At 56.2% G+C, this 13880-nt stretch overlaps 1 protein-coding gene across 4 annotated transcripts; it reads left to right on the top strand.

Annotated features, from left to right (window-relative positions):
- Positions 1 to 1712: 1712 nt before the first annotated feature.
- FGF6 (fibroblast growth factor 6) lies at positions 1713 to 13366 on the top strand. 4 transcript variants are annotated; one of them, XR_010835739.1, is made up of 4 exons: positions 1713 to 2462; positions 3420 to 3523; positions 8988 to 11473; positions 11875 to 13341. XR_010835739.1 is itself a non-coding variant. In XM_059082715.2 (3 exons), the coding sequence occupies exons 1-3, from the start codon at positions 2147 to 2149 to the stop codon at positions 9162 to 9164; spliced, it is 597 nt and encodes a 198-aa protein (XP_058938698.1). In that variant the 5' UTR covers positions 1713 to 2146; the 3' UTR covers positions 9165 to 13366. The 4 variants fall into 4 exon arrangements, 3 of the variants coding, with proteins under 3 accessions (XP_058938698.1, XP_066864676.1, XP_066864675.1); XM_059082715.2 differs by having other exon boundaries at positions 8988 to 13366; XM_067008575.1 differs by having other exon boundaries at positions 3420 to 3454; positions 8988 to 13358.
- The last annotated feature ends 514 nt before the right edge of the window (positions 13367 to 13880 follow it).

Below are 13880 nucleotides of genomic sequence, written 5' to 3'. Positions count from 1 at the left end.
TCTAAATGAATCTAAAGAGAGTCACTATCTCTGTTGATATTTGGCACGGACCTTGTCATGGTTTAATCTCTCCTCCAAAGTGGTCTCACAGTGGATGGGTTCCGAGAAGAAATCTGCAGAGACTCCGCCCCCCTGATGACGGTCACCTCTCCAATCATCCAAGGCAAGTGTTCCTTTCAGACTAACTTCTTACCATCCAACGGGCTGCCGGGCTGCCTCTTCCTTAAGTCAGAACACCAGCATCATGAACAAAGATCCCAAAGTGAACATGGGTAAGGGAGTGTCTCCCCTGCTCTTGCACGCAAGAAGATGTAAATGTATGAAATCTAGCTGGAAATCCAACATGATGGTTCTTTTTTTTTTTTTTTTTTTGACAGTTTTGCCTTTGGATTATTCAAGACCCTCCTACTTTGCAGAGAGATACTTTTTTTTTAAATTATGGGGTTGTGGGTTTTTTTACTAGTTTTCTAACGAAGGCCTACCTATGCCCACAGGGTGCCAGCCTTTCCTTGTTGTGGGAAAGATGGTGCTGGTGATGATGAAGCTGGGTGTGAGGTAATGCAGGTGGCAGGGAGGGGAAAGGCGGTAAGGAAGCTAGGGGCCCAATGGTGAGGGCTATGCTAAGCAGAGGTTCGTATATTCCCTCCCCAGCGCCCCACGTTTTAGCAGCTGAAGGTAATGACAGAAGTCCCCTGGGCTTCAAGGGATCTGGGCAAATCTGACATGCAAGGCTTGGTGGAAATCCTAACCAAGACATCAATCCAATGGACCAGGCAGAGGGGCAGAAGGTAGGTAGACTCCACAGACTGGAGGCCGGGACCCAGGCCAGGGCAGGAGCTTGGAATCAGAGGGGAGGGAGTGGGGTCTCAGGGCAGGCCCTGAGCAGGGCGGTGGGGGGGGCCCTCATCCTAGGGGCTTCCCCAGGCTGCGCACAGCCTCCAGCGTGGGTGCGTGGGCGAAGCATCCGGTGCTATTGAAATAGTCCCGTGAGCACCCTTTGGCACGTAATGAGCTCAGCAGACTCGGTGCGAATCTAACCTCTACAGCAGAGCAGCCTGCGGAGGTTAAAAGCACAGGCTTTGGACTCTGGCCGACTTTATACGTTCTGGCCTTGCCTCTTACTAGCTATGGTCACTCAGCACCTAAGCCCAGTCACTTAAGCTCTCCCCACCTCAGCTTCCTCATCTGTAAAATGGGAATGAATGACATCAGTCAGATGCCAAGGGTGAGCCCCGATAGGGAAATGAATGGCCAGTGGCCGTGGCAAGGGCCAGACGCAACTCCCACCCTGTTGGCTGGGTGAATTCCATGACCGGGACGGAGAGCAGGGCACCGACCCTAGCCTTGCCCCCCTCCACGATCCTCAGGACCCTTGGATACCGCACCCCCATCTCTGTCCTCTCTTGCTAAAGGGGTTCAGCCTTTCGGCATCCCCCCCCAGGCTCCATGGCCCTCAGCCACGAGCTCTTTCCATGAATAGGGCAACTCGTGTGCCCCGGTCATTGTCTGCCACCAAGACTGTCCCATCCCTGTCTTTACCCTTTGCCCTCTAAATAAGGAAGCCAGCGCTGCCAGGCCAAGAACTTCTGCCCAATTTGGGTCTTGGGTGGCCTCTGGCCTCCCTCTTTCCCGGGGCCCCTGGCCAACTCCTCCCTCCCCTCAGAGATGCTCCCTGCTCACTTCGTGCCTGCTTCATAGTTGGAATGACAGTGGCTCCCAGCATCCCTGGGTGCCGGGGGTCTGGGGAGGCCGCCAGGCCCAGGAGCAGGTTAGTGTTACAGCCCTGGATAAGCGAGCCAGGCCGGCTGACGTCAGGGTGATGAAGGGTGACAGGGCGGGCCAGGCTGCTGAACTATAAAGATAGGTCAAAGCCAAGCAGAATCAACTCGGGTCGGAGTGAGCGGGCCAGCTAGACCGCGTCCCCAAGCCATGGTCCGTACCGGCCGCGGCTCAGCCTGGGCCCCTCTGCTCCAGACCCGAGTGCCCAAGGCAGGCTTTTGTTTCGTGCCAGCAGCCTTTAAAGGCCTTCCAAAAATAAGCCCCTGCCGCCATGCCGAGGGGAGAAAAACAAGAAGGGCGGTATTTTTAGGGCCATTAATTCTGACCACGTGCCTGAGAGGCCCTGGGGCAGAGGCCGCTCATCACTATGTCCCGGGGAGCAGGGCGTCTGCAGGGCGCGCTGCGGGCTCTCGTCTTCCTCGGCGTCCTCGTGGGCACGGTGGTGCCGTCTCCCGCGGGCTCCCGCGCCAACAGCACGCTGCTGGCTTCGAGGGGCTGGGGCACCCTGCTGTCCAGGTCTCGGGCTGGGCTGGCTGGAGAGATTGCTGGCGTGAACTGGGAAAGCGGCTATTTGGTGGGGATCAAGCGGCAGCGGAGGCTCTACTGCAACGTGGGCATCGGCTTCCACCTCCAGGTGCCCCCCGACGGCCGGATCAGCGGCACCCACGAGGAGAACCCCTACAGTGAGTGCCAGCTGCAGCCCGTTGGGGAGCTGGGGGCTGGGACTCAAGCAGGGATGAAGGATGGCGGGGCCTCGCTCTGGTGCCTGGAGTCCCGTTATGAAGGGGGAAGGGTTATTCTTATGGATGACCGTAAACTTAGCCACCGCCCCCGACTCACTTTGACCCTGCCTCAGTGCAGGCTTAAATGTGCTGAGGTCCGAGCATCCGGGCGTCTTCTGCCATCACCCCACAGGGCCCCTGAGGCACAGAATCCTTCAGCATTACGGGCCCAGCCATGGCCTTGTAGGACCACAGGGAACCCCCAGCCTGGGGGAGCCATGAAACAAGGGTGGGGAGAACCCGTGAGGATGCTTGGACCAAATTAGACACATGATGCTTTTTATTTAGCTTTTCTCTTCGAGAGGAAAGGCAAGTCGTTTGCAAAATTTCCAGCTGAAGCACATCTTTCTTTTTATTTCAACTTGCCCCTTCTGTCCTACAAGTTGATGGGTTGCTGCCTAGATGGGCTCTCCCCAGGAGGGGATAGGGCTGCAAGATCCAGTGTTTGCAAGACTGTTTTTGTTTGCAAGATTAAATGGGCTATTTGTTGAAACATGAGGAGTATACATTTTTAACAAAGCTGATCAGAATTCACTTCCTTTACCCACGTCAAGGAAGTGGTGTGATTAAGCCCAGATTCAAAGCTAACTTTAGGTAGATGCCTAAGTGCCACTGTGAACTCTAACTCAGACATCAGAACTTTCCCCTGCAGAACTGGATTTTTAGCAATTTAGCAGGACTGGCCGAGCGTAGCAGCCGATCTCCTAAAGTGAGATCAAGGGTGGAGGTGGTGGAGGGTCTGACTCTCTAGAAGCAGGGGGACGGGGGCCTAGATGCCCGTGGAGGGTCACCTTTAGGTTGTCGTCCTGCTCTGATTTGCACAAGCCTGGGGTAATGCAGCTCCCGTTTCTTTGTCAGGCCTGCTGGAGATTTCCACAGTGGAGCGAGGCGTGGTGAGTCTCTTTGGGGTGAAAAGTGCCCTCTTCGTTGCCATGAATAGTAAAGGAAGATTATACACCACGGTGAGTTCATCAGGCCAGGGGAAGCTTCAGCCTGCACGAGGCCTGAAGATTATGCAATTGAAGAAAATAATGCAAAATCTTGAAGAGGGACGTGAATATTTATCTAGAATGGGTCGGGGGGTTGCTGTGGAAGGAGCTGGTGCCAGTGAAGGGCTTATACCTTCTTAGCTGCACGGTGAGTCAGCCTGTGTGCTGGACCATGTTTTCCCTGATCCCACCCACCAGAGCCTTGTAATGAGACAGCAACCATAGCTCAGAGGGCTTCTGGGTCCGAGGGAAACCCACGTTCTGGCATAAAGCTGTTGTCCAGGCTTACGGTCAGGTCCTGAGCAGGAGAGGTCCAGAGAAGCAGGCCTGTCTTTCAGCCTGGAGCACAGCAGGAGGAGCAGAAACGAAGCTCTTTTCCTCGCCTTCATCAGCGCGTGGACATTTTACTTTAAGGTTTTAAGTCCTCTGGTCTCTGATCCCAAGAGCTGGAGAAGCATCCTTCCCGAGGGGGTGTAAGACTCTCTTGGCTGGCCCCAGATCCCACTCTGTGCCTTCCCATCACAGATCATCCCTGGGCAGGGGGGCGTTGGGGGGGCGGGGGCGTGTCAATGCTAGCACTTTGGTTAACCTCACCGACTTCCATACTTACCAAAATCTCTGATCTCTCTGACCCCCTCCTCCCTGGATCTCTCAGCCCATAATTCGGCATATTCCAAACTATGGGCTGGGAAAGCATCCCTATGAAGGCAAAGAAACTGGGTGTTCTTTGGACAGAAATAAGAAGGTTAGAAAGGAAGACCTCCGAGCCATGGTCAAGGAATAGCAGAGTGGCTATTTATGGGGAGGGTGCGGAGGGCCGTTCTACCTTTGCGTGGGGACAGACAGGATCCGAATGTGAACAGGGGGGTCTGGGATCAGTGCTGGGGTCCGGGTAGGCTGTGCCAACAGACCAAGGCTGTGAAATACACCAACGGGGTGCTCAGGGGGCCTCGGCCTGTGATCTGCAGTGCTAACACCTCTCCATTCGGGTTTGTTTACGTGGAGACAAGACGTGCATTCGAATCAGTGGGCCTCTGCAGACAAGCGCTGGAGGGCAGGCAGGCTGGAGCTGGAACTAGGGTCCTAGCCTGTACCGCCAAACGCTCTCCTCCTGCTGGCCTACAAGCATCACCTGCCGAGCCCGGAGGCAGGTCTGCACACAGCCCCGATTCACCTGAGACCTGGGAGAGCCAGAGTCCCATGTGCAAAGTGAGGATAGAGACGAGATGCACCTCTGGGGGTGCTGGAAGTTAGCGCTCAGAAAGCAGCCCCAGGGCACCTGACAGACAGTAGGTGCTCCACACAGGGGAGTCATTTATATTGTCTAGACACTGCCTGCCATAGGCTCTGCACCCCTCTTTCCCGCAGGTGGGTCTTGTGGGAGGACCATTTGCACCCACATCACCTTGGTAACTTGTGAAATGTCCAGATTTCTGGGGGCCTTCCTCAGAGATGCTTAGTCGGCAGGGCTGGAATGGGGGCCTGCAAGTCAGTTTGTTTTTATTTTTTAAGTTTCCCAGCTATTTCTGAGGTGCAGGCAGGCTAGGGACCGCCAGGGTACCTGGCCTTCGGAGGGCAAGGAACCCTCCCTGCCCCAGGGTTACACTAGCGCTGAGGACTGCCGGGAGATGAGACAGCCATGAGGCTGGGATTCTCAGACCCCCTTTTCACCGCCCTCTGCATATGTGATGGAGAGGACGAAGCAGCTGGAACCAAGGAGGCTCCGGTGGAGTAAGTGCCCTCTCTGTGCGGTGTGGGTCGCCCCAAAGAGCCCCTTCCCTGCAGCCCGTGTAGTGCCTGGAATCCCACTCGTTGCAGAGCCGGCATCGGAGGCTGTTGGCTCTGGGGTTCTACGCAAGGTGAATCTTTTGGAAGGAAGCAGAAGTTACATCAACCCTTATCTCTGCCACCTTCATGAACAAGCTATTTAGTATTTTTTTCTCCTTATCCCGAAAGAAATTGAACTGTGTGCTGGGGAAAGCGTGCAAATAGAAGGCCAACGCATCCACTTCCCACTTGAAGCCTGGGGTCCCCGTAGGAGAAGCCGGGGAGGCTGGGAACAGGGGACCTCACAGCGAGAGTGCTGCAGGTGGATAGAACATTCAAGGAGCACGAAGAAGGGGGCAGCTCTGAAGTGTGGGATGACCCCTGATGTCGGTGACGCCCCTGACCCCTCACCCCTGGGCAGATGACTTCAAAGGGGGTCCGCAGGGCTCGCTAAAGGAGAGGAGTCCCGGAAAACGGGGGCTTCCCTAGGAGAAGCCCCGCCCACGGTCTACACCCCAATCTCCCCTCACGTACACGCCCCCCAGGAGCACCTGGCCCAACGGCACCTTCTTGGAGCGGGGAGATTGCCCTCCCTGGAGCCCCAAGTCCGGGCACCAGATGCTCCTGAACCACCTATCCACTCCCTGCTACGCCCCCCAGGGGCCATTATCCCCGTCTAAAAAACATTGCCAGCTGATCCAAAGAGCCGGGAAAACTCCCACTGGGTGATGATTTCATTCATGCTATTTCCCTTTAAGCCCCAAGAGCTGCCTCCCCCCCCTCCCCCCGTGGCTCAGCTGCTATGGCCCCTCGGGGGTTTCTCCTTGGGGGAGGGGAGCCATGCTGGGGGGGGAAGGAAGGGGAGCAGGGACAAGGTAGGAAAATAAGAGCCGAGAAAACCCACCTAGGTGGCCTCGCGCAGGTCTCATCCCTCGGAAAGAGGGGTGCAGAGCCTGTGGCAGTGTTTTGACACTATAAGTAGCTCCCCTGTATGGAGCACCTACTGTCTGTCGGACGCCCTGGGGCTGCTTTCTGAGCACACCATCCCCCAGCACCCCTGGGAGGTGCATCTGACCTTTATCCTCACTTTGCAGATGCGACCGGGGTCTCCGGTGAGTCAGGGCCGCGTGCAAGCCTGCTTCCAGGTTTAGCAGGTGATGCCCGCAGGCCGGCCGCAGAAGCGCACCTGGTGTGCAGACTAGGACCCGGTCCCGGCTCCTGCCCGCCCACCCTCCAGCTCCTGTCTTGCTTCGGGCAAAGTCTCTGAGACCAGACCTCCCTCTGCTCTCTCTCTGATGTGGACTGAGGCAGGAATCAGTGAGTTCCAGTCTGCTTGATCGTTTTAAAATTTAAAAGAAAAAAATCAAAGATCTCCACCTGACAGTGGTTCTGTGAGAAGCCCTGTGCTTCAGAATCAGTTATGCTTCTGAGTGATTTTGGTTTTACTACGTATAACTGCGTCTCCTTCCTTTTCATCAATAGTACCATGACAACTGGGAAAGCACAGCGTTTGTTTCATGCCCGGAGGCCGTTGACTGCTACCTGGGAGGGTACAGCTGGGCAGGGGAGGACCAAGTCTTTCCCTCGCTCAGTTAGCTGCCCCCCTCCCCTAGAGGAGAACGGATTCCTGAGGGGGTGAGGCAAAGTGTCCCTGGTGTTAGACTGTGTGGAAGGGCCAGGAGATGGCACCCCTGAGCAGGGAGGGGCTGGTGCTACAGCGAGAGGGGCCCGGGGGACCCTGCGGACGGTCTCACAAACAGCTTTGTCTGCAGCCTGCCTGCTACCCAGAGCGATACGGGAATGAGAAGCATGATAGGCCTGGTGGAGACACCTTCAAACACTTCTAAATCGCCAGTGCAATTGCGTTAGGAACGGGGATTAGAACAGACAGATGTCTTCAGAGCTGGGAGATGTTATTTCTCCATTTCAGCTAAGGAGCAAAAAAGTAGCAGTCAGGGACTGCAGGAGGAAAGGGTCTTAGGACAAGGAGTTTTCTGGTTTTTTCTCATCACCCGCCTCCTTATCCATCCAAACCCCCCCTCCCCAGCTCCCATGCACACACACAGCCGGGCTCCCATGCACACACACACACAGCCAGGAGTAATGGGGGCAAGTAGCCCAGGGTAGGCCTAGAAGGAAGAGCTTTAAAGATAAAAAGACACTTTCATTAGTCCGGGTGACCTACTGACCAAAGACAAGATGGGATGGATGTCTGGTCCACCGCAGACCTTAAGGGGCATTTCCGCCAGAGGTAACTCACGCCGAGAGACACCCCTGTATGTACCCCCCTGCAAAACGCCCTTCTCCACTGCGAGAGCCAAACGCTTTAGAGTTTGGGTCCTCATAAGTCTGATTAGACCCATGTGGCGTTTAAGACGTCGTCATGCTGGGGCTTGGGACCCGGCAGGCCCAGGCAATGTGATCTGGGGGAATTATTTTCATTTGTTCAGGTACTAATATACGGTAGCTGCTTTTATCAACATGCCGTTCGCTTGGCTTCTCTCAGCAGAGCTCAGGAGGCAGCATTCCGGGGTCATGAGACTCAGCGCAGGGGCAGGAATGGAGAGAGGACTCGCGGGGCTGGTCCTGAGGCAGCGCGAGCATCCGTGCGGGCAGGGAGCCGTTCATTTGCTGAACAGGCGGTCCTCGCGCGACGCGCTCAGTTGCTGAACAGGCGGTCCTCGCGCGACGCGCTCAGTTGCTGAACAGGCCGTCCTCGCGCGACGCGCTCCGGAGGGGGAGATTCATCAGCGGCCCCCGACTCCTTGGCACTGCTGGTCGCAGAGGGAACCAGGTTCTTTTCCCCATAAAAGTTGCTGCCTCTCGCCATCTCTGTCCCTGCCCTTCCCTGGCGACCCGTGGATGCCTAGGAAGCAGTGGGCATATTGTTCAGTGAAGAAGCAAGATTCAAATCGTGTGGATAGTTTGCTGCGGTTTGTGCGCTTTTGAGAACTGACGCCAGTGCCCCCCTATTCTGGGCTCAAAGTCAAACCCGAGAATGGGCCCCTTTAAGGGGCAGCGAACTTGGACCTTAAACTGGGAAAGACAGGGCGAGGGAACACAAGCGGAGAGACAGTTACCATATGAAACAGATGCGCTGGGAAGGACTTCGGAAGCCATGCATCTCGCCCTCCACTCACTGCCCCCCCACAATGCTCCCCAACCATGTGGTTTGCAGAAAAGGGAATCAGGCTGGGAGCGGGGCGGGGGGGGGGGGGCGCCTGCCCCAAGGTCACACAACTAGAGCCACTAAGCTGACCCCAGCTCTCTATCCTGCTCTACTAGGTCCTCTCGCAGTGGACTTGAGAAAACAGCTTCTTTTCTCCTTCCCTGGTCCTTTCTCTGAATAAACTATCACCCATGTTCTTGGTAGGAAGCGTCCGGGACTGGCGGGTCAGGAGAAGCCCCGGCCCCCGTGTGACACGGGCTGTCCAGCCACCCCCTCAGGCCGGAGCTTCCTCATCATGAGGGCGGGAAGGGGAGGGGAGGGGGGACCGTGAGAGCTCGGAAGGCTCCCCTGTCCTCAGCTTTCAGGTTGCTGCTCACGCAGGACGGCCAGAGCTCCTGGAGGCTGTCCGACATGGGGAAGCGAGGGGCCCACGGCAGAGGCGCCCCCGCTGGGCCTCGGTCGTCACTGATGCTCTGCCGTTTGTCCGCATCTCTCTCACAGCCCAGCTTCCAAGAGGAGTGCAAATTCAGAGAGACCCTCCTGCCCAACAATTACAACGCCTATGAGTCAGAGCTGCACCGAGGCACCTACATCGCGCTGAGCAAATACGGACGGGTGAAGCGGGGCAGCAAAGTGTCCCCGATCATGACCGTCACTCACTTCCTGCCCAGGATATAAGGACCCTGAAGGAAGGCTCACAGGCGGAAAGCGATGTCTTTTCTGTTGCAATTTTACACAAGTGAACTATGGCCCCCTCCTCCCGTGCCCCGCCCCCCATTCGGGCTCCTTTCGTGCTTGGGGGGACCTGAGTCGGTTCCCTTGGCCACCGGACCCCATGACATGTGACCCACCCAAGTGAGGGGTTGCAGCCGGCATCCTAGAATGGCAACGGATCCCGTGCTCTGACCTCATCTGAGGAAAGGCGGTCCAGAGACACTTGGGGGATGGGACCTTGGACACAGGAAAAGGCAGGGAGGAAGCACGTGTGTGTGCTGAGGTATATCTACACATCTCGGTGTATATCGTCAGAAGCAAGGCATCTCGGAACAGCAGGCTTCTTCCTCCCGGGGTCACCGCTTCAGGAATGTGCCTGCAGGAATGTCACCTGTCAACGCAGCAGGATTGACACGTGCGCCCATTCGGCTCTCTCCAGTCACCTTTCCATTCAGAGGCCACTGACTGCGCGGGTTGCATGGAGGTGGGGGGAGCAGGGCGGGCAGGTGACACAGAGTAAGATTTAGCTGCTGAGCAGAAAGAGTGGGCAGGTACTCCGGGCATCCTGCGTGTGAGGGCGCTGGGGACACTGGGACACATTGTCGGGGAGGCTGGGGGAGAAGGGATCCCCCTCTTGGAGGAAAGGGTAGAGCGGGGTCTCTGGCAGCGGGGGGGCATCCTGCTCGAAGCAGCGGGAGAGACCGAGTGGTCTAGGGAGAGCCTTTCTGCCCGGAAGTCAGTGCTGCGCGTAGCTCGAGAACAAGCTGGGGCCAGGCTGCCTGCCCGTAACTTTCCCTCACGTTGAACCGGGTCTTATTTTAACCTCAGATGACAGGGATCCTAATAATGGCAACCTCTTTGGCGAGGGGTGAGGGGGTACAAAATAGGCCACGAAGGAAGTAGAGAGGCTTTGGACTACAGATGCTAATTCATCTCCAGCAACGTCCAGGAAACTCACCCAAGTTCTCATCCGATACTCTCACTTCCTTCTCGGGCGTCCTCTGCCACATGCACTGGTGCCTGGATGCAGCAGAGTCGGGCATCGTGACCTCCGGGGTTTGCCCCCTCTGACCCCCCTGCAGTAGGAGAGGAGTGATATCCTGTGAAACGGGGCAGCCAAGCTGAAGCAGCTCCTTGCCGCACGATGCCTCCTTGCCTCCTGTCCTTTGAGAGTATTTAAAGAAGAGTTGCCCCCAAGCGACTCTAAATGTCGTTCTCCTGGAGCCTTCAGATTCCTGAACCACTGGAACGCTCCTAAATCTGAAACCAGAGAGACCCATATCAGAGCACAGATATTTTCAGCGTCCGTGGACCGTGGCTTTGCGGAATGAACTGACACCCTCTGCGACGCTCGGGGGCCCCAGCCTGCGAGACAAGCCCTCATCTGCTGCAAATACCTTCGCCTGTGACATACCTCTCTATTTGCAGGGGTGTCCATCTATAGACTGACCTGAGATGAGCTGAGGAAAGAGGTTGGCGATCCAAGGAAGAGACAGCCTGCTGGCTGCCTCCCCTGCCTGGCAAATATCAGGGCAGGTACATGCTGGGGGAGGAAGAAAAGGCTGCACCAAGTGGGGCGAAGACAGAACAGACAGTAAGAGCTCAGGACGAGAGTGGTCGAAGCTTGGGTGGAAACTGGACCGAGTTGAGGTCTTGGTCCAGCAGAAGGGGGAGAAAATTGGTCCATCTTGACTGTTCAGAAGATTTCAAGTGTAGTTCTGCTTGGAGGCAGGGGACAAAGCTGATTGTTTTTCCGGAGGTCTTGTCCTGAGTAACTGGTCTTGTTAACAGGGTACCCCGGAAACGGATGCACTCAGGACCTGAGCTGCATGTCAGTTCCAGATGAGACGTGGGGGGCGTGTAGGAGGCCTGGGTGGACGTATGGACCGCGATCTGGAGAGGAGAAGAAAGTCACAGGTCCCAAACCTTTCGTTCCCTTCTTCCCAGGTCTTGAGCTCCCTTGCAGGAGAGGGCTCTTCTAAAGAGAGTCGAGAGCCTTCGGATGGTTAGATCTTTCCTGCGGCTCCCTAACGACTTATAAAAGTGCCCAAATCCTGACCAGGAGTTTCCCCAAATGTGCACTCCCATCTCTCATGCTGGGGGTGAGAACGAGAAGCTCTGAAATCCCAGGACCAGGCAGGCTTGACACCCGTCACTCTAGCACACGGGTTGTCTAATGCTGGCATCGCTCTGGGCAGCTGGGCGTCTGTTCTCACTGGTACCAGGGCCCGTGCTGTACTAGTGGTTCCCTACTTTGAAGAGCGCCTCTGGAGGTAGGCATGCGTCCCTGACTCTTTCAAATCCTTCCCATCCAAAGGAATTCTCCCAAGGGCTTTCTCTTTGACCTGCGAGTGACTTAGACGTAGGAAGAGTCCATCCGCATCCGCAGAAGTGGGTTACGGGGCGGGAACAGGGTGAGATCAGCACAGGTGTGCAGAGCCCTCTCCTGGCTGATCCCCGGCTGAGTTCTGAGCTCACCTGTCAGCCCCATCGGATCCAAAAGGCTGCAGAAGAGGTGCCGGAAGCAGGAGAACAGGGGTGAACCCCACCTTCCCGCTGAGGATGTACTAAGAATGACTTGGGTCCTCCCCGCCACCCCCAGATCCTGAGCTTTGACCCTGGTTCATAGAGTTTTGTAGATAACTGGCCTCTCTTCCCTCCTGAACCTCTCTAGCAGCTCCATGCAAAGGTGGGGCTCCAGGAGCCCAGAGGCTGCCTTAGTCCCTCTTCAAGAGCAAACACTGAAGAAGAGAGCAACACACGTGCACCCCTTGGCGATGGCTTCCCAGCTGGGACGAGGTTGGCTCAGAACAAACTGGGAGCCCAGGACCACAAAGAATCTGCACCCTCCTTGCGGGGCCATGGATAGAGCTCCGAAGAAACCACAAAATGCCCTGCTAGTTCCTGCTGTTGACATTTGCTGCCTTCTAAGCCCTTCCCTCCCCGCTTCCCAGATGGGTTTGCACCTCCCTGGGGAAGCAGCTTATAGCCTTGTGACGGATACCGTGCGGTTCTCCTTCGCAGCCTCCTCTCCGCCCCCATGTCCCACGGCGCCTCCTGCACACATGCCCCAGGCCCCTGGCCGGAGCCGTTCTACGGCTTAAGAAAAAGGGGATTTTCTCCCGTCCTCCATCCAGGCCGTAAACCTCCCTCCTTTAGACGCATTGCTTTCCCCCCAGGCCTGGAATTCTGTCCCAGCCCCGTCCGACCCGGGACAGCTGGGATTCTCCTGCCCAGGCCGGCTCTGGTCCTCTCTGGTCCAGCACCTCGGATCCTTCACACTCTGATCCTACAAGAGTCCTGGGGGAGGAAGGAAACACAAAAGGCCGTGAGCTGTCGGTCTCCTTCTCCCCGGGGTTGGACGTCCATTGCCTCGGCCCACTTTGGACCACAGCCACTGGTGCAAACCAAATGCATCTGGCCTCCGAGATACCGGGATGTCCTCTCTGCCCTCCCTTTCCTTTTTTGCCCCTTTTCGGTGGACACAAGCTAGAAAACTCCTACGTGTTTCTATCCCGCTGCTGTCCCCCAAGGGCTCTCGGTCTGTCGCCACCAAGAAGGTATTCTCTGCCACCCGCCACTCGTGCGCCTGTGAAGTGGGTCTCTAATACTTGCCCCCCACCTCTCCTCCCAGCAAGAACCCAGCCACTCGTCCGCTACCTCCCAGGAAAACTCCAACGGCAGGAATGTTTGGGTCGGGGCCGGAAGAATAGATAGAAACACTGCAACCTGCGCTTGCCCCTCAGCTGGTGTTTGCTCTTCCTGGGACAGGAGGGAGGAGTAATTATGCCCAGAACTTCCCGAATCTACGCCATCCTGAGGACGGCTAACACAGACCCATGTCTGGATACCTCATGAACCACCGAAATTCCACTATGCGGACAGCTGCATCTTCGCGCGGGTTTCCCTTTCTGAAAATCCATCGGTACCTCAGGCTGGGTCCCAGGGCAGAGCTGTCCTCAAGCTTGGGTCTAGTGGGTAGGAAAACTCAGACTTTGTTCAGTCATATGTTTGTAAGATGTGATGCTTCTATTTTTTTTTTAATATGTATGTGCTATGCACAAACCATATCCTGTTCCAGCAAAAAAGGAAAAGATCTTTTTATACGTTCCTCTAAACTATTTGACTCCACCCCTCCTATTAAAACCAACGACGAATCTCTGGGTTGTGGTTGCTTCGCATCTGGATTCTTTTTCACCCCTCGACGAGGCAGGCAGGTTGGAAACAGAAAGCATGACTGCATATGGTGCTGTGGATTTTTAAGGCCAGAAGTCACGTGGGTCACTTCAGCCGGCTGCCGTATTTTCCAAAAGGGGAGTTTGGCCCAGAGGAGAAGGGGGGGGGGATACCAGCGACCCTGGTGGGGCAGGAGCCCCGTCCCACCTTGTCAGAGCTGGTTATAGATAGGCACATCTCTGTGACTATCGTGTTATTCACTTATTCACCCGTCAGGGAATAGTTCTAGAGCACCTGTCTCTGTGCTGCATTGCGCTAGGTTTGGGGGTACGTGAGTGAACAAGGCAGAGACAGTCCTCTGCCCCCTCACGAGCTTGCATTAAAAAATAAACATCACCCATGAGTGTGTTAAAGTGTAGATTCCCAAGCCACACTCTCAGAGTCCAGGCCTGGGTGGGATCAGGAATCTACCCTTGTGACACACACCCCGGGCCACCCTGACGT

The sequence above is a fragment of the Kogia breviceps genome, chromosome 12, assembly GCF_026419965.1.
Source record: "Kogia breviceps isolate mKogBre1 chromosome 12, mKogBre1 haplotype 1, whole genome shotgun sequence".
In the NCBI taxonomy this organism is placed as follows: Eukaryota; Metazoa; Chordata; class Mammalia; order Artiodactyla; family Physeteridae; genus Kogia; species Kogia breviceps.
The sequence above is the reverse complement of the archived record's forward strand: the minus strand, read 5'-3'. Positions and strand labels throughout refer to the sequence as shown.

Bases quoted from the DNA above. Each gene is read 5' to 3' on its own strand.
- FGF6 (XM_067008574.1), top strand. From the start codon at position 2,147: ATGTCCCGGGGAGCAGGGCGTCTGCAGGGCGCGCTGCGGGCTCTCGTC. The intron at 2,463-3,419 runs GTGAGTGCCAGC...TTTCTTTGTCAG, and splicing joins CCACGAGGAGAACCCCTACA to GCCTGCTGGAGATTTCCACA. The intron at 3,524-11,874 runs GTGAGTTCATCA...GAACCTCTCTAG, and splicing joins AAGGAAGATTATACACCACG to CAGCTCCATGCAAAGGTGGG.